The sequence below is a fragment of the Thamnophis elegans genome, chromosome 11 (assembly GCF_009769535.1).
Source record: "Thamnophis elegans isolate rThaEle1 chromosome 11, rThaEle1.pri, whole genome shotgun sequence".
Classification (NCBI taxonomy): domain Eukaryota; kingdom Metazoa; phylum Chordata; class Lepidosauria; order Squamata; family Colubridae; genus Thamnophis; species Thamnophis elegans.
This window is the reverse complement of record NC_045551.1, coordinates 39,096,668-39,119,384: the sequence shown is the minus strand read 5'-3', so window position 1 is coordinate 39,119,384 and position 22,717 is coordinate 39,096,668. Positions and strand designations below refer to the sequence as shown.

The following is a 22,717-nucleotide window of genomic DNA, read 5'->3' as shown; positions in this document are numbered from 1 at the left end:
CATTTCATTTGCCTCTGTGGAAAGATTTCATAGAACATCAGTATACTGTTCCCAGTATAAATCAAAGTACTTATCAAAATACTAATCTTACCAATTGAGAGATTTGATATTAAATCTATGTTTCCCAGTAACGTGTATTTAATTTTGTATTCTCTTCAGGAGAATAATTTCTGAGATCATTGTTTCTAATATACAAACATGAAGAAATGCAAAGGAGAAAACCTAGTACAATAATAACAAGAATTTTATAATTCATACCACTGTAAACTAGATTGATTGTATGTGCCCTGCAGATAATTACTTAATGAGATGCTTAATAGAAGCTCTAAATTGCCTTATAGGTTCTGAAGTTATATTAACAACAGGCTGTCTCACTGAAAGTACCCTAAATTTACAATTAAAAAATGTAAAATATCCAACTATTATTTTTCATTTGCTACATTTAATTAAACTTTGAAAGGTAACACATTAAGTCATTACATGGTTTTTTAAAAAAAAAATATTATAGCAATATTAAAATTGGAAACATCAATTATGGTCATGTTATGAAGAGTTCACCAGAGGTTATCAACAGAATATAGTGCTGTTTATTCGATTTGAGATTTTTATCAAGAAAACTCCACACATTTTTTTTGATGGAACAATACATAGTTCATTCCGTACATATTCTGAAAATTGCCTTCCAGAAGATGGTCCTGAAGATTACAGAGATCATAATCATTTCCTTTGAGTGGAAGGAAGTAATGGAGCCGTTTGTTTTCTTCTGTGCTGTAGCAATCTCTTCAATGTGCCCCTCTTAGTTCTCCTATCGCTTTTGTCCTAAATACAAGACTGTTCAAGCTTTTAAAGAGGGCTCCCCCTTCCTAATCCCCATCCAGAAGCAACAGTCCTCAGTTCAGCAGACAGTAGAAAGTGGAGGGAATGGATTTTGCTTGCTGACAACAAGCTTCTGATGCTGATGTGATATATAGCCCTTAATATGACCCTAGTTTGGGAAGAAAAACCCACAAGCATCAGCCTGGTAAATATAGAATAATATATTTCTTGGGTTTCAATATTTATTTAACTATGTATATTTTTCACTGTATGCCATTTTTAAAAGATCAATTACAGATTAACGCAATATTATGCACAGGCACATGTTGTGCGAGGTTGTGTGATTAAGACACTAGATAATTTGAATAAGGCACGTACAGGGCACCGGGCTAATGTATGGTGAATTGAGTGAGAGTAGGTAACGTAAGTAAAATTATAAGATTAACAGATTATTTTGCATTAATATTCAAGTAGGAAATTGTATGAATATATAGAGTATATTGCAAACAAAGTTAAGACATATTCTGAATTAATGCTCCTTTTCCTGGTCTTGAATAATGTCATTATCCCATCACCCATCCCCAAAAAACAGATTCTCTTGTTTTGCACATGTGTCTCAGGAGAAAGATAATCCCAAACCGGATCCTCAACTCACAAACCAGAAATTACAAATTATTCCATTACTCCCAACATAGGTCCAAATTACCTCCAATTGAAGAACTGCTGTTCTAAGTCAACTTGGCATCCTCCAGATTACCCAAATATAAACACGTGTATTTATAAAGTTAAATCCCAGAATTCCAAATCAAGATGATCTTTCAACATGCTAGATAAGTATTTGGGCAGCTAAAATTCAATACTGGTTTGAAGGCACCAGACCTAGAAAGGGGCACTAAAAGGTATCAAGCAGGTATAAAGGAATTCCTTTTTTTTGAATCAACATTGTTATATAATTATTTCCATACATCATTGCTGCTGATACCATGGATATCTATTTTCCCTGAATCTGTTGCCTTCCAGCTGTACCAAAACCATGAATTTCTGAATTCTCTGCCAGCTTGGCCACTGATTAAGCTGGCTGGGAATTTTGGGATCTGTTACCTCAGTGAAGCCCAAAGGCACAAGGCTGATGTACTCTCATCCTAACACAGAACCTGGGAAAGCTGACAATGTTCCTCTGACTATAAGCTAGTTTTTAATATACCATTAATACAATCCTGGAGAAATGTGTAATGGAGAAAAAAACTTGTCCAATCCCATTGTCTATTGAGTAACTATTTGTCCTTTTATGCTTATGAATATACAGAGTACGTTCACTGTATATAAAAGTAGGATTCAGAGACGTTAATGTTATAGTACGGTAAGTCTACGACAACAGCACATGTTGTTTTTATCATGCCATGTTATGAATGCCAACACTTACCATGTAAATGAGATTAGCCAAAATGCACTGGACTTCATCAATATCAACATCAGTGACTTTCATGAATTTCAGGGCAACCAGAAAGGCATCTAGAGATAGCTGGTGAGTTTTAAGTAACAAATATCTGAAGGAAAGGGGAAAAAAATATCCCAGTCGCTATTACTGATAATAATTCCAACCTAGTCTATGCCTCAACCTCCAGATCTATGCCCTCGCTGCCTTCTCAATATTTCTGTGAATGGAACCATCTACATATCTTACTTTTCTGAGAAAAGATTTTGCCACGTAATCTGGTGGATCCAGCCAAATTTCATTTTGGTTACGACTTGTGCTGTATGGTTATGGGCAGGCTGCTGGAAGACTTTGTCCGGCAGCCTGCCCATAACCATAGAAAACACTCCTAGAGCGGCCACTGCTGGAAGAATCAGAAGCCGGGTTCCGGAGTTTGGAAGCCAGAGAAGAAGTTTTGCTCGGAGCTCGCTGCTGGCTGCAAAGACAGCTGGCCCAGGGCATGGTGAGGCTGGGAGGCATGTGAGCTGGGGGCAGAGCAGGCGCTCGCGCAACCCCCCTCTTCAGCCGGACAGAGCTCCGTGCACTGATATAGTGGGTATCCCAAATGTGCCAAGCCGTGGGAGCTGGAGGGCAGGCAGAGCGCCATATGGCTTGGCGCCTTAGGGATACTCCATAGGTCAATGAATGGTGCTCTGCTCGGCTGGAGGGGGGGGTTTGCCGGGTGGCTGCTCGTGAGCATGGTCACCTCATGGCTCCTTCGCCCCTGAGGCTGTGCCTGGCTCTTCGGGAGCCCGCTTGCAAGGGAGCAGCCGCCCGGCAACCCCAAAACAATAAGCCCTCCCCCTCTAATAAGCCCAAGGCCATATTTTGTGGGTCTAAAAAGTATAAGACCCTGTCATATTTTCGGGAAAACACGGTATAGTGTGTGTTTGTATGTATGCTTGTATGTATGTGTAAATGTACACACAGACACACACACACACACACAAACTTTAACTGGGCGAAACAGTGCATCATAGGGGAAAACCGTTCCAGCAAGGTACCTCAAAGGGGATAACTTCTAGAATGTGAGGACCCATTATTCCCATGAGAATGAAATTTTGGAAAGTTCTTGCCGTGTCAGCACAACTAAGCTGCTGTTCAGTGCCACTGCTCTGCTGCCATGGTTACCTGATCCTCATTTACAACATTCCCTGACACCTTCCCACAAGTCAGTTGGAAAGCCTGAGAAGTTTGCAGGGAGAAAGTCAATGGGGATCATGTGATCATGGCTGCTGACAGAAACGGACTTGCATTCTCCGTTTTGATAAGGAAATATATGAGGATGACCCAATGGATACGAGTTGTCTAATTAGTCCCTAATACAGTGTTTCTCAACCTTGGTAACTTGAAGATGTCCAGACTTCAACTCCCAGAATTCCCCAGCCAGCGAATGCTGGCTGGGGAATTCTGGGAGTTGAAGTCTGGACATCTTCAAGTTGCCAAGGTTGAGAAACACTGCCCTAATATTTGGTAATCCCAAATATGTGGAACCAAACTGCCCTATTATTACTTTATTTGGGGAATGAAAGAGAATCTTGATATTTTACTAATAGATTAGGGTTAATCCAAATAAGCAAGTCTGCTTATTCCAGAATAATTCAGCTCACATAAAGCATTATTTCTATTATTAGCTATAGATGCTAAATCAAAACAGAATATAAAATTCATATAAATCAAACAATTCTCTTTATACCCTTCATATGACTTTTCTCGGCTGGTCTGTATAGGTACTACAGTCGGAAAAGATAGCTTTCCGATTCCCATCTCAGAGACCTCTCTTTTTAAAAAAAAATGCAGAGGGACAGTATTTTTCTTGCCAGATATTTAAAACAACAGGCAAGTCTCTGAAAATCTAAAATATGGCATCTTACATTTAAAAAAATAGATTCCAGATGCTTCTGGCAAACATATTACTGATTAAAAGATTTTCCAAGCAGACATTTCCATTTAGGAAGATGGTCAGAGGTTCTTTGCTCAACAAGTGCAAACTCAAAAAGTACTCCTTACAATAAAGAGCAAATACATAATATATAGATAGTTGTTGACTTACAATAGTTCATTTAGTGACTGTTCAATATTACAATGGCACTAAAAAAGTGACTTATGACTGTTTTTCACACTTACACCATTGCAACATTCCCATGTGCGTGGGAATGGCAATTGGCCCTTGACTCATATTTATGACTGTTGCAGTGTCCTGAGATCATGTGATCAACCTTTTGCAACCTTCTGGCAAGCAAAATCAATGGTGACTTGGTGGCCTTGGTGGTGTGGTGGTTAGTGTGTAGTACTGCAGGCTACGTCTGCTGACTGCCAGCTGCCTGCAATTTGGCAGTTCAAATCTCAACAGGCTCAAGGTTGACTCAGCCTTCCATCCTTCCGAGGTGGGTAAAATGAGGACCCAAATTGTTGGGGGCAATAGGCTGACTCTGTAAACCGCTTAGAGAGGGCTGCAAAGCACTATGAAGCCATATATAAGTCTAAATGCTATTGCTATTGCTAATGGGGAAGCCAGGTTCATTAAACTGTGTTACTAATGTAACATCTGCAGTGATTCACTTAACATCTGTGGCCAGAAAGTGGGACAAAACTCACTTAACGAATATCAAATATCAGAAATTGCTGGTCAACTGTGGTCATAAGTCGAGGACTACCTGTAATTCTCGTTGATCTGACTTTTTCCCTATTATAACATCATATTGTACACAGTTAATGACTCCTTAGCCATGCCAAGCAATATAAATGAAACTCTTACACTTTCTTGAAGAGGTTTCTGTAGGTGATGATTTTCAGCTTCTCAAGAATAAGGAAGATACCGCAGCGAATGAAAAACGTCTCATGTTTTGCCAGAGCATCATTTAATAAAAGAAGGTTCCCTTCACTAAAAGAATTTTAAAAACAAAGATTTTGAACATTCCAAAAAATTCAGAGTGACTGTATCTACATATAAGTTGGGTTGCATAATCACGTGATGAGTGATGAGCAACAAGTAACTTCACAGGAAGCCATCTATTTATTTGACTTTTCCAGTATCTTGTCATTTCCCCCATAGTCAAGAGGAAGAGTAACCTAAAACTCTGTTTCACTTTAACCTGACATATTATTATGGGGAAATATGGAATTCTAATCTAACAGTCCAAGAGTTATAGTCTTGTTCAATCTTTTCTGGTTTATTCAGAGGTGTTATCTTAATTAACTATCATTACTGATAGGTAGTCGGTCAATTACTTTTTCCCACCTTGATCCTCCTACATTAAACACAGGGGTGTCAAACTGGCAAATTGTGGGCCGGATGCCCACTCTGCAAAGGCAAAAACTGTTGTGATACGTCACGTGACATGATAGAGTTTGACACCCGTGCTATAAAGGCATCAAAACTCTTTCATAACCTAATGAAGCATCATTACTTCACACTACAGACTATTAATAATTTTCCATCGCAAGCAACTGTCCTCCTACAAGAAGGAGAAATACAACAGATACAGCATTCAATTGCCTGGAAAGGGCATGTTAAGTTAGAACCAGCAACAAGCATGATATTCTTCAGAAAGAAGACCAGAAATAAATTAACAACCAGTTTACAAAAACCAGAACAAATCAGTAAATTAACATTCCAGTTTATATGAAAGAAGAGATCTAGTCAAAGTAAAACATAATTTTACTTTGTTCTTCCTCCTGGTTTCATGGAGGAGAAATGAGAAAGTCCACAAATCATGACTTTGCCTGGGATGTTTCTGCTTGTACATATCACACTAAACCAATATTTGGAGATAGCAATATTGAGCAAATCGATTGGAAACGTTTTGGATTCTGGGATCTACTTTGCTAAGGGTGAGACTGCAATGGCAGGGCATTAGTATAAAGCAAGCAGTTACAGCTCAAATGTGGTTATGGTTGGGATGTTCCATTTATTTCCTGAGGAGAGGAGAATATTCGTTTAATCTGCATTGCAACTTTTTCATTATTTCATTATATTACTATGAAATTAGGGACTAAAAGAGCATTTTTTAAATATAATAGTAAAGCAACATTCAACAGCTTGTTATCTACATTGTAAGAAAAATAGTTTGCAGTCTTACTACACTAATAGGATTAGAAGTATGCAGTTCCATAAATGAAACTTACCTCACAGCTTGTGTAACTTCTGCAAACTGCATGAGGTCATACTTTTTTAAAAGCTGGATCATTGGCATATGGCCCTGAAAATCCAAGCATAATTTTAAACTCAATGCCAAAAATTAGAAACACCAATAATCAGTTTTTTACCTAAAGCTATAAACAGTCATGAGTTGTTCTGTTAATTATCATCATAGCTAATCTCCTAGCACAAAAGACATTATTTCTGGCTGCCTACTACCCACATAATATCCAGATGTAGCAAGGATCCTAATGGGATCCCAAACTGGGTCAAGTTAGACCAAAGTCATATCTCTAAAGTGTCCTACAGAACAGCATTAACAGAAAGACTAATTCTGAATCTAGCAAAAAAAAAAATCTATTGACAGGAATCGCTTTCCATTGGATCTGGAGTTGGGAGTTTTCCATTTAGCAAAAGGTACCAAAGAACTGCTCTTTCTCCTCTTCCTGTGCTCTGAAACTTGAACTACAGTTCCTGCCTCATGAAGAAGTCATCACTTTATTCTTAAGTGCTTGCAACAGAAGTTCCAACTAAACAGCTCAGGAAATTTGTTAATGATTCTGGCTCTCTGGAATCCAGGCTGCCATTCCCAAACCACGTACGATGGCATACTAATCCAGTTTCACGTTTTCCTTGACTACCTGGAGCTACAAAACAAAAAAAGCTATGTAACAAGTGTACAGCTAACAATTTTATATGCCTAAAAAGTTAAAGGTTCCCAAGGCACATATGTGCTAATCATTCCCGACTTGGGGGGGGGGGGGGGGTTTGCTTATCTCAATTTCAAAGCCGAAGAGCCAGTGCTGTCCGAAGACATCTCCGTGGTCATGTGACTGGCATGACTAAATGCCGAAGACGCATTTAGGGACACTGTTATCTTCCCACCAAAGATGGTTCCTATTTTTCTACATGCATTTTTACATGCTTTTGAACTGCTAGGTTGGCGAAAGCTGGGACAAGTAACAGGAGCTCACTCCATTATGCGGCGCTAGGGATTCGAGCCGCCGAACTACCGACCTTTCTGATTGACAAGCGTGACATTTTAGCCACTAAGTCACCTATTTTGTATGCCTTGGGAGGCCCAAATCTTACATGGCTTCTTCCATAAACTGTACTTATGATGGGCAACTCCATAAATCTCTGGCCAAAAAAGGGCTCATTCCCCAATTCTTTACTAAGTATCAGAACATACTTTAAGACCAAAATTTCTAATCTGCTGGTACCTGACTTGATATCCATCAAAACACCTATCATCATTTTCACATTAACATTCTTTTTCATTTAAACAAGGTAGGGAAAGAATTCTTTTCAACCCCTTTACCAGAAGTAGCCTTAGGAAGCACTAGTAGTTTTGTCTGGGTAATGAATTAACAAGTTGCAACTGTATTTCTGTTCTGTCCTTAAACTTCATTTCTGTTTGTGTATATGTGAGCTGCATATACACAACTCTGCAACTCTGGATCGCATGATGATGAAGGAGGAGGGAAGTGGGCCTAGAGGAGTGGAGTCAGTAGCATTCAGAGCCATGTTTAGAAGCCTTCCCATGTAGTTGTTGTTTTTTCTACAGTTCCAAGGCAGCCCTGGACCATTTCTAAACGCTATCTTTCTTCTGACTTCTAAATTTGTCCCCTTCTGTGTGATTTTTATAGAGTCATTCTGTTGCCAAACAAATAGACCTCAGAAACAGTCCTGAGCGCTTTATATAATTTCTTTCAAACAGTTCACTGGGTTGGCAAGAATAAATAGGAACCCCAGCTTGCTACAAAGCAAAGTGCCAGCTTCTTCCATTACACTGAATGAACTCCAAACAGAGCTCTAGTCTTTCTTTTAAAAATTGGACAGTTGCCAGTCCAAGCTTTGCAGAAACGTGTTCACCTGGCCAGAAAAAAGACAAACCTTGAATAGAAGATAGAATGGATGAAAGGGGCAGGCCAACAGCTAATTTCAGAATATCCAGGACACATTCTTATAATTCCGATTTTTTACATTATTCATCAAAGTTCGGAATCTCTCCTGGGGGAAGACTGATACATTCAAATGCCACTCACCAGTAACATTTTCACTGGCAGCAAATAAATCAATATCATCCTTTTGTTTTTCTGACAAGACCGGTGACAGTGCTCAAAGGCAAAAGACAGATACTCTTCAGCTGCAAGAAGACAAAGAGGAGGCACACCATAACTCATCAGCATAGACCAAGAGCAAGTACTGGGCTTAAAAATAGTAGAAAAATCAGGAGAATCCACAACATGTTGGATCTTCTAGACAATAACAGGAAATAATGTTCCCTCCACACATACTTTAATGAAATTAGTAATGTATCTAGTTCAATAATTTGTACTAACAATGAATTAAGGAGAGTTTATCCACAATCATTTTTTAGCAATCTTTTCAAATGTGGCTCCATAGCCAGTCCTCTGGAAGATTGCATATATCTTATTACAGTATAAAATCTAGCTCTTCAACATGTATGTTTTTATATCAAAGCAAAAATAAAATCAAATGAGATTTTAGTATACATTATATACATTAAGAGTATCTCAGTGTTGGCCATTTTAAGAGGGAGAACTTCCAATTCCCAGAATTCCCCAGCCAGCATGCATTAGAGAGAAAAACCATAATTATTATTCTCAATAGTGGTTTGTACAAATACTCAAGTTTAATAGAACGTTCTCCCTAATCATACTTAGTCCTGAATTTTACTACATCCGTTTTCTGAAGAGCAACAAATGTCAATCTCACGATTGTCAGAAAAGTGAGCACTGCCTTGTTTTCAAAATGTTTAAAGTAGAAGGGAATGCTTAGTTTTTAATCAACCTAATTAACGAGTTTGGTTTAACCTGAAACAGACCATTTCATTTTTCCCACACTCTACTTTTAACTCTGGAAATAAGAAACAAAAATCAGAAGGCACACCTCAAAACATTAGAATATAAAATAATTTTATGCTTCTGAATTTGAGACTGCTTTATAGTATAATCACCGAAAGAACCTCACATGTTCCTCTTTCCTTCTATAGATATTCATCTCTCAGATTAGAAGTTAATCGTGATCAATGTAGTAGCATCAGTAGCATCAACGAAAGCTAGTATTAATTCAACATATATGACTAGTGAAAATATCAGTGTACAAATACTAGCTAGAGACAAATGGATGGAAGGAATATCAAAATGGGAAAGGAAGTAGAAAAATCAGGAACATCCATAACATGTTGGACCTTCTAAATAATAGAAATGATGTTCCCTCCACAGTTTAACAAAATTAGCAATTTAATTTCAATAATTTGTACTGACAATAAATTAAGGTGAGTTTATCCGCAGTTATATATCTGTAACCTGCAGTATTCTTACGATACTGGAATCAGACATATCAAACCAACTTTTTAAATGTATTAATATGCAAACGTTCATAGCAAAAAAAACCCCATCAATTATATTAATATGATAAATACCTTGTTTAAAATCACTATCAAACATGGCCTTCCTTCCAACATAGTACCTGTATGTAACTCTTTGTGCCATACTATATTCATCTTTAAGGTTTGAGCTATCAATTGCTCTTATCAATGGTTTACATAGGTGAAGTTTATTGATCTGGAAAGAGCAACATTGTTAGCAGAGGGGAAGTTACATGTGTGATAACAATCTTGAGTTAAAAAGAAAGAATTCATGATAAGATTTTCAAAGTTCCTGTCATACCTTAAAATATATTTTAAATAGTTGATTTACCAGGAACAACATGCCCCACTTTTTTGAATCCTCAATGCTGGCTCGACTATAACAAATATTACAAAAATGATCAAAATAATTTTTTATCCTTAAACACACATATTAGGCTTTAAGCCACATTCCTAAACAAGTATTTTTGCATACAAAAATCATAACCAAGGCCTTTACTAACATCATAATCCTCTTTACACATATTCAGAAACATTCTACTGAGCTAATCAGGTCTAATGTGGCATATATAAGAGTCACTTTATAGGGAGATGAGACGCATAAAAATGTTATAAATAAAATCATAATAAATAAATAATATAAACATTATGAAGGCCAGTTTTAATTGTGACATTTATCAATGAATTAATATTTACATTAATTTTCAACCCTAGGAATTCAAATTTTAACACTGAGGAAACTTTGTCTTAAGAAAAATAACCTCTGCTTTAGGAAAATATGGTTAATAATTTGCTATAATAAAGCACTCAAAGAATTCCTAATTCAATCTTATGGGCAATTTCACAATTGTCTCCCAAGTCAAGGAATACTGACATACAACAAGCCTACATACCAGTTTACAAGGTATAAAAACTGTAATCTACATTTCCAACAAGTTAACCTAGGACTAAGGATCTACTCACGTGTCACTTGCACATACACGGAAACAGCTCATAAGAAGTTCAGCTGCTTTTTCCAACATATCACCAACTTTGCCTTTGCCTTTCTTTGCTAGTTGTTGATCAGCCTATCATGATACAACAGTGAAATGCAATCACACTTAAGCCTTCCACTCACTAAATTGGGACAGAATACATACACTCAGAGTGAAGCTTTGTGAGCATGTTTCAGGCCAAGACCAGAGCATCTCCATGCCAGTCCATGCCAATCTCTTCCATTCCTTCAGCATCTATTAATTTTGGCCCAAGCAGTAATACTTACACTGTTGGCAAAAATTCGAAGGTCAAGTGCCACTGCATACATAATATGTAAAGCCCTGGCAAATGAAAATTCAACACAGGGTTAATCTTGCAAACAGTGAAAAATAATCTGCTGCATACTTTTAAACATAGCAACAAAACATCTTTTATTCTTATTATTGTAACATGGACAATGAAAGTTTACAGTTTCTAAGGAGTTCCTTTAATTTCTCCAAATATTCAGGAACATGGAAAAAGCACACCAATATCTAAGCCCACATTTACCCAGGACAAATGAGGTCTTCAGAGATTTCATGGCTGTTTCAAATCCATTTTTAGTATTTATTGAGGATAGTCATTTGACTGAAAATTATAGCAAAGGCTAGCTTAATGCAAATAAAATCAAATGTTGATTTAGTTGTCTTTCTAGCTTTCTTTGATCTCCATGCCATTCTCTATGTATGACAAACTGCTATTTTTGGTCCACCAAGAGATCGCTTTGCTTCTGTTTTTGTTCTAAGTTGAGGAACATTTGAGATATTAAAATGGGTTATCCCTTGTCTTCCTCTACCTACGTCAAATGGAATATTTCTCATCAGGCCAGTTCATTTATATTTTAAGATATAGATTTATGTTAATCAGGTACTTACCAGTTTTCTTCTTTGTGTGCTTGAAAAGCTCTCAGGAAAGATGTAGAGAATATAAGGAAATTTGATGAAATGTGATTCATTTAAAAAATCATGGAATTTGGTGACCCAGCTCTAAGTGTGAACCCACAACTTAACACCAATATAAAAAGCCAAATATAATGTCCATGGTTTAATATGGACGTTCACAGGATGTGGATGACAGAAGCCACACACACTTTGAACAGAAGAGGCCACAACTATTAAAGGTAAAGGTTCCCCTTGCACATATGTGCTACTCGTTCCCGACTTCAGAGGACGGTGCTCATCTCCGTTTCAAAGCCGAACAGACAGCGCTGTCCGAAGACATCTCCGTGGTCATGTGGCCGGCATGACAAAACACTGTTCCCTTCCCACCAAAGGTGTTCCCAGTTTTCTACTTGCATTTTTTACATGCTTTCGAATTGCTAGGTTGGCAGAAGCTGGGACAAGTAACGGGAGCTCACTCCATTATGTGACTCTAGGGATTCGAACCACCGAACTGCCGACCTTTCTGATCGAAAAGCTCAGCATCTTAGCTATTACAACATGCTAATTACCAAATGTTAACATCCTCCTTATCTAGAAATGTAAATCCATTGACTATAAAAGCCAGGCATGAAGATTTACATTGGGTGTAAAGCCAGAATTTTTTCAGTATTTACATCCAATTACAGTATAGTTGACCCTGTTAATAATATAGATAGAGCCCGAGTCTAAGTAGTAGATCAAACATTTACTTGGTCCTTAACCCAACATTGGCAATTCTGTAGTTTGTGCTGAAAGCTTAACTCCAAATTCCACTCCAAAATTCAGATTTTCAAAAGAGCAAATGGTAAAGGATATTGTACTACCACTGTTTGGCATTTGTATGCTTCCACAAAGTCATGGTTGGCAACTGCGTAAGTACATCTATTTTAAAAAAATGAAACATGAATTTTAAATAATAACCAAAACTAAGCTGGCTTATATTCTCTTTACTTCTATTTAATAAATCCTAAACACGTTTTTCATTAGTAAATCCAATTGTACTTCTTGCTTCTTAGTATATTTATCCTGTAATTTAAATATCACACTTCTTAAATTGCAATAAATTAATAATAGCCAATTTCATTTGCTAAAGAGGGTAGTTGAGTAGAATGCTTACTTCTGATATATTTAGAATGTTTTATTTTTCTACTTCAAAATTTTTCAGGTACAATTCTATGCAAATATTCATTTTCATGGAATAATTGGGTTTAAAAAAACCTATTCTTTTGCACCATTTCAGCCACTTTTACACTTTCAGAATAATTGCTAAGATGACGTTTTTAGTGCAAGGTTCCATTTGTGACTACTTGAAATACTTGAATGGGACATCTTGTCTCACCCAGTTTTACCTTAAATGAGCAGCAAACATCTCATCATAAGGTGGTTCCAGCACTTGTTGACATTTTTCTTCTGGAGATGAAAGCTAGTTATAAAATAGACCAAAAGGAAAATGAGGCCTTGTTACCATAAAATAGTTTGACAAAAACCATGACGCTTTAGAAGTACAACTTAGCTGCCTTTGGCTTTTTCTTTCATAGCAGCTGAAACAAATAATAATAATAATAACTTTGTAAGCATACCACCTGGCCACATTTAATTTTTAAGAAGTTTTGAAGATATTTACAGAGTCGTCGTTCTTTCAATCAATGATATATAGTATGGGAGAGAGGAATCATTGGAATTAGATTCAAGAGTGACTAAGGTTCACATTTTATAACAAGGATAAATTATACTTGCAACTCAAAAAAGGAAAAAAATGAGCTCAGAAAGCAATTAGGTTTCAAAAGTTTAAGGTACAATGATCATGAGAAACCAAATCCTTGCATGGGGCAGCATTTAATCTAAAAGCTGGCTATTAAAAAGACAGTACAATATACTGATTTTAGAATTACAGAATTCTGTAGTATGAACCACAAAGATTATTTATTCCAATCTTTTGAAATGTATAGAAAAATGAGTTAAACCTTCTTTCAGAGGTGGATGTCCAACCTTTTCTTTAAAAGATGGCAAACCAGTTCTTTAGGAAGACTGTTGAATACACCTTTTACATTGAGCAAGCACAAGGAGATACCTCCTTGTCATTAAAACATAAGTAAACATTGCAATAGCTTTTAGGCATGGAATTCACAATGAATCAACAGTTCAAACTGTATTTTAAAGTATTTTCCCTGGCTCTAATTATGGCTATCTGACAATCCTATATATTTCTATTCAGGAATAAATATGTCATGTTTCTTTATGAGTTCAGCAGAACTTCAATACATTTACAGGATTGCAGTCTAAATGTGTTACCTGCAGTCTAGGATTTGCAACATGAGGATGTTTAAATGACACTAATTCTGCACAAAATAATCCATCTCTGCCATCAATAGATTCTAGTACCTATGAAAGAAAACCATGTAAATTTAGTATTAGAGGACCAATAAGAAAACTGTATCAACTCTTGCTAGTTTTGATTAGAACCATCATGGTGCCCAGCAGTAGGGAGTAACATGTGACCTTCCAGATATTGCTGAATAGTTCTCACCACTGGTAATTGGAACTGGAGTCTATGAACATCTGGAAATTACATGCTGTCCATACAATGTTTATACTTATGGAGAAACCCACCCCCACCCCCCGAATCAGGAAGGAATAGAGCTGGGCCTTTCTACAAGTCTCATTTCTTAATAACTAAGAGTAGCAAAAATAGCAATGAAATAAGAAAAAGATATGACTAATTTAAAGTGATTTTTAAAGTAATCTCATGCAATTATTGAAGGCAAAATGCTTCTACTATTTCCATGTATATTAAACAGAGCATTATTGGATTTGGAAGTTAGATTAGAATAATTTTTCAAAGTATACCAAAATGAATGACTAATAGCAGATGATTCTTTTTTCAAATTAGACTTATCAATTACCTGCTGCAAGTATTGGTTGATACTGATATGTGCCATTGAAAGAGTACTGCATAAAATTAAGTGGATGCTTTAACCTGAAAAATAGCAGACATTAGTACAATAAAAATAATAGTACAAAAGTTAGCCAAAAGGGGCTCAAAAATCCCAGCTAGTCTCAAATCTTTTAGCACAATATTGGGGGGGGGGGGAGATATCCCTTACTGTATTTATATAATTTCACTGCTGCCACTACTTTTTCAAGAATAATTCCAACTCCCATCCCATAAGACCTATCCAACTGGAATCTTTAAATGTGATTTAAATCTATGAATTGGACTGTTTTCTCCCTCTCTTCCATCCAGAGGGCTGCACGTGACTTTTCTCTGGCAGCCATTAATAATTAGTTGGAAGCAGACTTATTAGTAACAGCTCCTTGCCTTTAGGATGCCCATCATTTAAGCACTTATTTAAGGGATGTTATCTCTTCCTAAAATTGACCCCCTAGAAGCCAGCCTCCTTCAGTACATAATAGTTGAGATTCTCTCATGAATGTATAGGTCTCAGCTGTGATACTACAAATTATTCTTTAAATAAAGCCGTTTGTAGATCAAAATTGATTTTTTAAATTAGTTGATCAACTGAGAAAAGCTGTATTTACTCCACATTAAGTCATTCGATTAATTCAATTGTTCTTTTTTAGCCCGGCGATGCTCGATAGCAGAAAAACAGAAAAGGATAAAATCTTTGTAGAAAAGCTAAACTTAAAAGTTTCAAGGGCGGCTTTTGCTATCAGGTCCGAGGAAGGATTAAGGGCGGGCTGGCAGATGGCATTGAAACACAGCTCCCATCGGTTATTGGAAGCAAAGCCGATGTGCAAGTGACCAGAGTGGCACTAATAACACATTGATCATGGTTGTTCGTGGCTGCGAGAGCTAATCAGCCGCGAAAGCAAAAAAGAGACCCTCTGCACATGCATCAAAGCAAGATTTAATACGAGAAAAAGACGGAACCTTCTGGAACATGAGGACCAACACGTTTATTGCAGTAGAGCAAAAGCTTCGCAGGAAAATAATCTCGATTTCCGGAATCAATAACTGAGCCTTCACTAACAACTACGATGTGCGGTACGCATGCGCACAACTCTCCTATTGGCTGCCCTATTTCTTCCAGCGCTGCCTACCAGGAGGCCGATTCCTGAACTACGTCACTACTGGGTCACCCTGCAGATAGGCGGGCCAAGCAGAGCAGCTGTCGGGGTCCTCTATCGCGGATTGGCCGATTCCGGTTTAATGTTCCGCCTATTCCCAGTCCCTACAGTGGAAGCGACTCCTCGGCACTAATCCAACGGAACGAGAAGGGCGTGGCGATGCAAATGATGGGGTGGGGGCTCGGAGAAAGCAATGAGCGAAAGTATAAAAAAAATCCGGCGCCCGCTAGAGGGCAGCAAAGGGGTAATGACCTGGAGTGTTTTTCAGTCCATATTTCTAGTATTAGTTTTTTCTCATATCTCCAACTTAAAAGCCCAATATGGACACCTTACTTTTTGCTTGCGCTATCCGTTTGGTCAGCTAATTTCAATGCATAATTTACGGATTGAACCAGAAATAAATTTATTTGCGTTTAGAGTAAACCTGTTGTCATTTAAGGGAATATATAGTTCTGATTTTTCATGCAGTTCTCAATTTTCCTAAGGAGACGAAGACAAAAATAAAGTCCGTCAAGAGGAAAAAGCCTGCAAAAGTCTAATTTAACCACAAGCCATTTGTTAGGATTGCACGCCTAACCTTGGCTACCAACAAGGCAGCGCAATTTTAGGCAGATTCTGTGCAGGCTGATGAGTGGATCGGCGCTATAACTAGCGAGGAGGAAGATCCTATTGGAGGAATCAATCAGAATAGAGTTAGAAGGGACCTTCGAGGTCTTCAAGTCCAACCCCCGCTTCTCAAGTCTGTTGTGCTGTTCAGACGACGAAATGGACTCTTGAGTCTGCGAGAACATCTCCGTCGGGCGAGAGGCGAAGGAGCCATTTTGAGACGCGCCTCGAGGAAGGGCCCGGGGCTCAGCCAGCAAGAAAGAATCGCTCTGGCTGCGGCCGCGGTTTGCCCTGTAGCTCTCGGATGAAATCAGCGCGGCGCTTCTGGAACTTGTGAGCAAACTGTGCCGTTCCCACGAGAAGTCTTCTACCTGTACTGTTGTTCATTTGTAAGACACCCAAGAGTCCAAATTGGAAGATGGATGGATCTTCCTTTGAAAAAACCTTTTGCTTTTATAATAGAGTGGTCCAGTGCCGTTCGATTAAATTGATTGATTGCCATCAAGTCTTTTCAATTCCTGAAGAGCCCGTAGATTTTTCTCCATGAGGATCTATCCCAGTTTGTTCTTGCAAGTCTCCCAACGGTGAATGATGAATTATCGTGTTTGTAACTGAAGCTAAGTACCTTGCTACTGGTCATCCGCTTTTACTCTTTCCTTTCATTTTTCCCAGCATTAGAGAGCCTTTTCCAAAGAACTACCGTAGATCTTTGCATAATGTGTCTGAAATGGGATGTGAGCCTGGTCATTTGTGTTTTGTTTTATTTATTTATTTATTTATTTATTTATTTATTTTATTAGAATTTATAGGCCGCCCTTTTCCCTGAGGGGACTCAGGGCGGCTTACAATCATAGGGAAGGGAGTGAAATGCAAAAACAAACAATATGTGAATAAAATAAAATGATAAAAACACAACTTGCATTCAACACTCAACACTCGGGCGGGGTGAAATTGGAAACCTATCCCCAGGCCTGTTGGGATAGCCAGGTCTTAAGGGCTGTGCGGAAGGCCTGGACGGTGGTGAGGGTGCATATCTCGACGGGGAGGTCGTTCCACAGGGTCGGAGCTGCAACAGAAAAGGCTCTCCTCCGTGTAGTCGCCAGTCGACATTGACTGGCGGATGGAATTCGGAGGAGGCCCAGTCTGTGCGATCTAATCGGTCGAAGGGAGGTAATCGGCAGAAGGCGGTCTCTCAAGTACTCAGATCCACTACCATGGAGTGCTTTGAAGGTGGTCATCAACACTCTGAAGCGCACCCGGAGATCAACAGGTAGCCAGTGCAGCTCGTTTCGAGTGAGAACTGGAGTTGATTTCTTGATGACCCATCCGTGGTATTCTAAGAAAATAATATATTAACTTAAATATGTTAGAAGTCTAGAGATTCTCAGTCATCCAGGTCATGGTTGTCCCAAAGTTGCTTTTTCAGGAGGCAACTGGACTTTCTTGGGTTTTTTTTTCTTTTAAAGACTAAATATTTTAGATTTTAGTTAGACTTTGTGGCTTAGTATTTAACTAAGTTTTTATTTAGGCTTCGTGATATCTTTCAGATATTGATTTTCTGTAGCCACAGGTACATATGGTCACTCTAGCTTTGACAACCTAGATAGGTATCTGCCAAAATACTATACAATACTTTTAAAGTCTAAAAAGTATCCTGTCTGGCTTTGAATCTTGAAATCATAAAAAATTGTGTCTATTAATCTCACCTATATATAAACCTCTAAATCAACTGGAAGAATTCTTCTACTCAATAGAAGAATTGAATTGATACTTTCATTATCAGATGAGTGTACATAGGATTGGAGTCAACTTGATGTGAGAGTAAAACCATAATGTCTTGTCCAGGTTTTCTCATGTATATTCCCTTGCAGTAAAAGGATATTAGCCTTTGAATGTCATCCAGACTGGATGACTGGAACATTTTCACATAACTATACAATGCTCCTGTATAGTATTCTGTCCTTTCCAACTTCAACATTTAGATCTGTTCATTTATTTGTGCCATTTCTGTGTCACTGACTTCCAAACTCACCAGATGGTTTACAGAATTATACAAAATCATAAAAATATAGCAATACTACCACCACCATTAATGAAATCTGGCATCCCATAGCAACTTCCTTCCTTCGCTTCACCCATTAAAGTTTCTGCTTTTGCATTCCATGGTGTACTTTTTGTATTGTAAACATTTCCCTACTGTTATTTAATGTGATTTTTGAAGATTCACAACTTTCACTGCTATTATACTTTCCATATGAATCTGAGTAATTTTTAACTCTGAAAGTGTTCTTTATTTTTACAGGACTTTGTACCAAGGTTAGTACATATGTTACAATTGTGCTGGCATGCAAACAAAAGCTACATCTGGGCTTCTTCCTGCAGTGCAAACACTCCTAGCCTTGTGACTAGGGTCATTATTGCTTGTCATGCAGATTACAGCCTAGGAGAGTTGTCAAAGTACAATAATAAAGGGAAGATGTTTGGCATTGAGCCTAAATTACATCAGAACCTTGGAGCCATTTGGAAACTGAGACAGTCTATTTGCTGAAATGTGACATTCTTGAACCTTCCTTCATTTTATTTATTTAGTGTATTTGTGGATATTCCCTCTGTTTAATGAGTATTTGAAAATAAGCAACATGAAGAAAAATTCATGAATCAATTAAATTCTTTGCTTTAGTTTCTAATACCACTAAGCTCAACACTTTAGGACACAAAATATATGTTTGTGTTTGAAACGGGAAGCTTTTAGTATCCATGAGTCTTTGCTATGCTTTACCTCTTTGTTACAACCTGCAATAAAAATGTAGCTACTTTTATTACAAGGGCAGTTTGGAGTCTTTTCTTTAGTGTACCTATTATTTGGTAGGAATTGTTTTTTGTTTACAGCTCACTGAAAAAAATGAATTGAAGTAAAACTTGAAAAAAATTGATCAAAGTAAAACCTGCTAAGGAAAAAATAATATTTTAGTATGAATAATTAACACTCAAATATCTCTGGGCTATAAATTAGAAATTCTCTCTCTCAGAAGATAACACATCTCTGTTTCTAGGTTTTCTAAATCTTTAATAAGGCATCATGTATTTGCCTATATGCTGCTCCTTTCCTCTTCTTCCTTTTGATGTTTGACAAAAAGATGTACATAACAAACCCAGGGGTGTATTCTCATGGTGAATTATATAAATTTCCTGCTACAGGAAGAATGATTACATGAAGACATTTCTATACATATTTTCTTTGTAGTGTATTCCGATGTGATCAGCAGGTCTTAAGTAATTATTGGGAAGGCTGATGTTTTTAAGCTTTTTGCCTCATTCGCTGATAACTATTGCTTCTTTAAAAATGTTGCTCAATATGAGTAATTGCATCCATAGATTAAACCATGGGTCGTCAACCTGGTCCCTACCGCCCACTATTGGGTGTTTCGGGATTCCAAGTGGGGGGTAGGGACTTTGGAGGTTAAAACCTCCTTTTGAGCGAGTGGGCAGGCGCGAGTGCACACATCCATAAACCAACGTGCGCCTGCACGCAAACAAGCAAACACGTGGGAAGAGGAAGGGGAGGAGTGGAAACTGATAGCAGGGACAGGCAGATATGTTTTGTTATCTTATAAAATAAAGGGGAGCAGAGCAGTTGCAAAATAGGAGAAATAAAAGTTATAGGCAGAAGAGAATTGTTGTTGGCTAATAATAATAAGTGGGCTAACTAGCTCAGCCTTACTTTTGTACATTGCCCTAAGGAAGGTTAAAAAAAAGGAGATAAAAAGGAAAAGATAAAAAAAAATTAACAAAAAAGGGAAGAAAAATAGAAAAAAGGGAATAAAATAAAGGACGAGAGTAAGCAGTGTTTAGTCTGGCTCATAAATTAAGTTTTGTTATCTTATAAAATAAAAGAAAGAAATAAGTAAAGGAAGAAGGAGAAAATAAAAAGGAAAAAGAGATCCTTGATATAGTGAAATACTATAAGAAAGGTAAAGAAGAAGAAGGCAGGAAAAGGAATTTTGTTTTGATGGCGACACTTAATAAAAATTGGCACCTAATACAGCATTGTTTTTGGTGTTTGTAATAAAAGGGAAAAGAGGGAAAAAAGCACTGTGTGGAGTGCAGATCAAAACGTAAAAGTAGTTGTTAAATTGTGAAACAAATTTAGAACCCATGTCTGAAAAAAAGAAATATGCTCATGTTCCACATTTGCACAAAAACTGGTGGGCAGCAGTCACTGGAGGCAGGGGAGGCGGGGCCTCAACAGTCTCCTGAGGAAAAGGAAACAATTTTTAAAATAATAAAGGCAAAGGTAGTTGCTGCCAGTCACAGTGACTTTGAGTCTGCTTAGTGTTAACTGTAGGAGGAGGCTAGAGAACTATGGGCCTCCTTTGCATAATGAATTTTTTGCCTTTTAAAAGTTAACCAAGGGTTAAAAAGCAAAAAATTCCTTATGCAAATGAGGCACGTGATTCTCCCGCCTCCTCCTGCAAAGGGCACTTTGTGTAGAGGCTATTTTAAAACATTTAAGCAGAGTCATCCACGTGGTGACTCTAGCAGCAACTATCCTAGCCTGCCTGGCCCTGGCTAGACCAAATCTTGCATTTTTGACGCAGCTGGAAGGTATGTGGGTCAGAGGGAGGGGGCAGGGGGGGAGGAATTCAATTTATTTGTAATGTAAGTAATTGTAATTTGTTTTTAGTGTGTGTGTGTGTGTGTGTGTGTGTGTGTGTGTGTTTTTACCCGCCCCTGCTGGCGCGCGGTCTGGCACATCTTTTTTTATTTTTTAAAGCCATGCCACCTTGGGGCACCATAGAGCGAAACATGTCCTGGTTTGTGGCCGGCGGCATACACTTTAAAGTGCCAGCATGCCGCCCAGCCACAAACCAGGACGTTTCGCTGAATGGCGGCCAAGCTGGCTGGCAAAGTGCATGCCTGCTCGGCTGCCATTCAGTGAAACATGTCCTGGTTTGTGGCCGGGCGGCATGCACTTTAAAGTGCCAGCATGCCACCCTGCCACAAACCAGGACATGTTTCGCTGAATGGCGGCCGAGCCAGCCGGCACTTCAAAGTGCCGGCATGCCTTCCGGGCCGGCCATTCAGCGGGACATGCTGAATGGCCAGCCCGGAAGGCATGCTGGCACTTTAAAGTGCCGGCCTGGCCGCCATCAGCAAACCATGTTTCACTGAATGGCCGCTGAGCCGGCATGCACTTTAAAGTTCCTGCATGCCTTCTGGGCCGGCCATTCAGTGCTCGCACCCAGCGCTCGCATGCCCACTGGACGGCGCCGGGGAGGAGAGGAACCGTGCGGGTCCCACCGCTGATGGTACAGGCCGAGGGTTGGCCGGCTGGGGGTGGGGGTGGGCTGCTGCCGAGGCCTCCAGCCTTGCAATCCTGGGCAGGGAAGGCGAAAGTTCACTCCGGAGCTGCGGAAGACCATTGCACCAGGAGGCCTCCGCCCCGGGGATCCCCCACTCCCCCCATTTGGATCACCCCCGAACCCAAAGGAGCCTGGGCGGGTTGCGTTGCATTGCATGGCATAGCATCAAGTTGCACGTTTTGCTCGCCTTTCCAGCCAGGGGTGCAGGCCAGGGAAGACGGGGTTTGGGGGCACGGAGGAGGAAGGGGCGATCTCACCTTTCGTCTGTCTGTCCCGCTGCAGAGCTCCTCCCAGGGGAGGCAGCGAGTGCGTTGATCCCTGTTTGCAAGACCAGCCCTCCGCCTTCTTGTCCCGTTGGGAAGGGAGGGTGGGAGAACAGAAGGGGCAGGCTGGCCTCGCCGCTGGCATTTCCCCTATTCCCCTCTCCCAATATAGGTGCAGAGAAAGAGCCAGGCTTCAGAAAGGAAAGGATATTTTTAATAATTTTCTTTATCTGAATATGATTTCCCATTGAGGAAAAGGGGAGTTTTAATTCCCCACCAGTAAAAAAAAAGTTTAGTCTTTGAAGGGCCCTTGTGTGACATCTGCCTCTGTGTGTGTGTGTGTGTGTGTGTGTCTGTGTCTGTGTGTCTGTGACATCAGTGCCTCACCAGCCATAAACCTCACCGCACGTCACCGGTGGGCGGTAAGGAAATTTTTCCATCAAGTAAGATCCATTAGTGGGCGGTAGGTAGAAAAAGGTTGACTACCACTGGATTAAGCCATATCTTGGTTATCATTGGAGTACAGGTAATCCTCGATTTACAATCACAATTGAGCCCAAAAGTGAGACATTTGTTAAGGGAGTTTTGCCCCATTTTATAATCTTTCTTGTCACAGTTGTTAAGTAAATCACTG

General features: G+C 39.0%; 1 protein-coding gene across 1 annotated transcript; it reads right to left on the bottom strand.

The window, feature by feature from the left end:
* Window positions 1-155: 155 nt before the first annotated feature.
* PCID2 (PCI domain containing 2) lies at window positions 156-15,787 on the bottom strand. The gene is made up of 15 exons (XM_032226898.1): window positions 15,655-15,787; window positions 14,666-14,739; window positions 14,055-14,144; window positions 13,112-13,185; window positions 12,579-12,644; window positions 11,718-11,759; window positions 11,090-11,144; window positions 10,792-10,895; window positions 10,130-10,205; window positions 9,883-10,024; window positions 8,480-8,580; window positions 6,419-6,492; window positions 5,049-5,174; window positions 2,240-2,363; window positions 156-985 (listed from the first exon to the last, which is right to left on the bottom strand). The coding sequence occupies exons 2-15, from the start codon at window positions 14,699-14,701 to the stop codon at window positions 896-898; spliced, it is 1,200 nt and encodes a 399-aa protein (XP_032082789.1). The 5' UTR covers window positions 14,702-14,739; window positions 15,655-15,787; the 3' UTR covers window positions 156-895.
* Window positions 15,788-22,717: the final 6,930 nt, after the last annotated feature.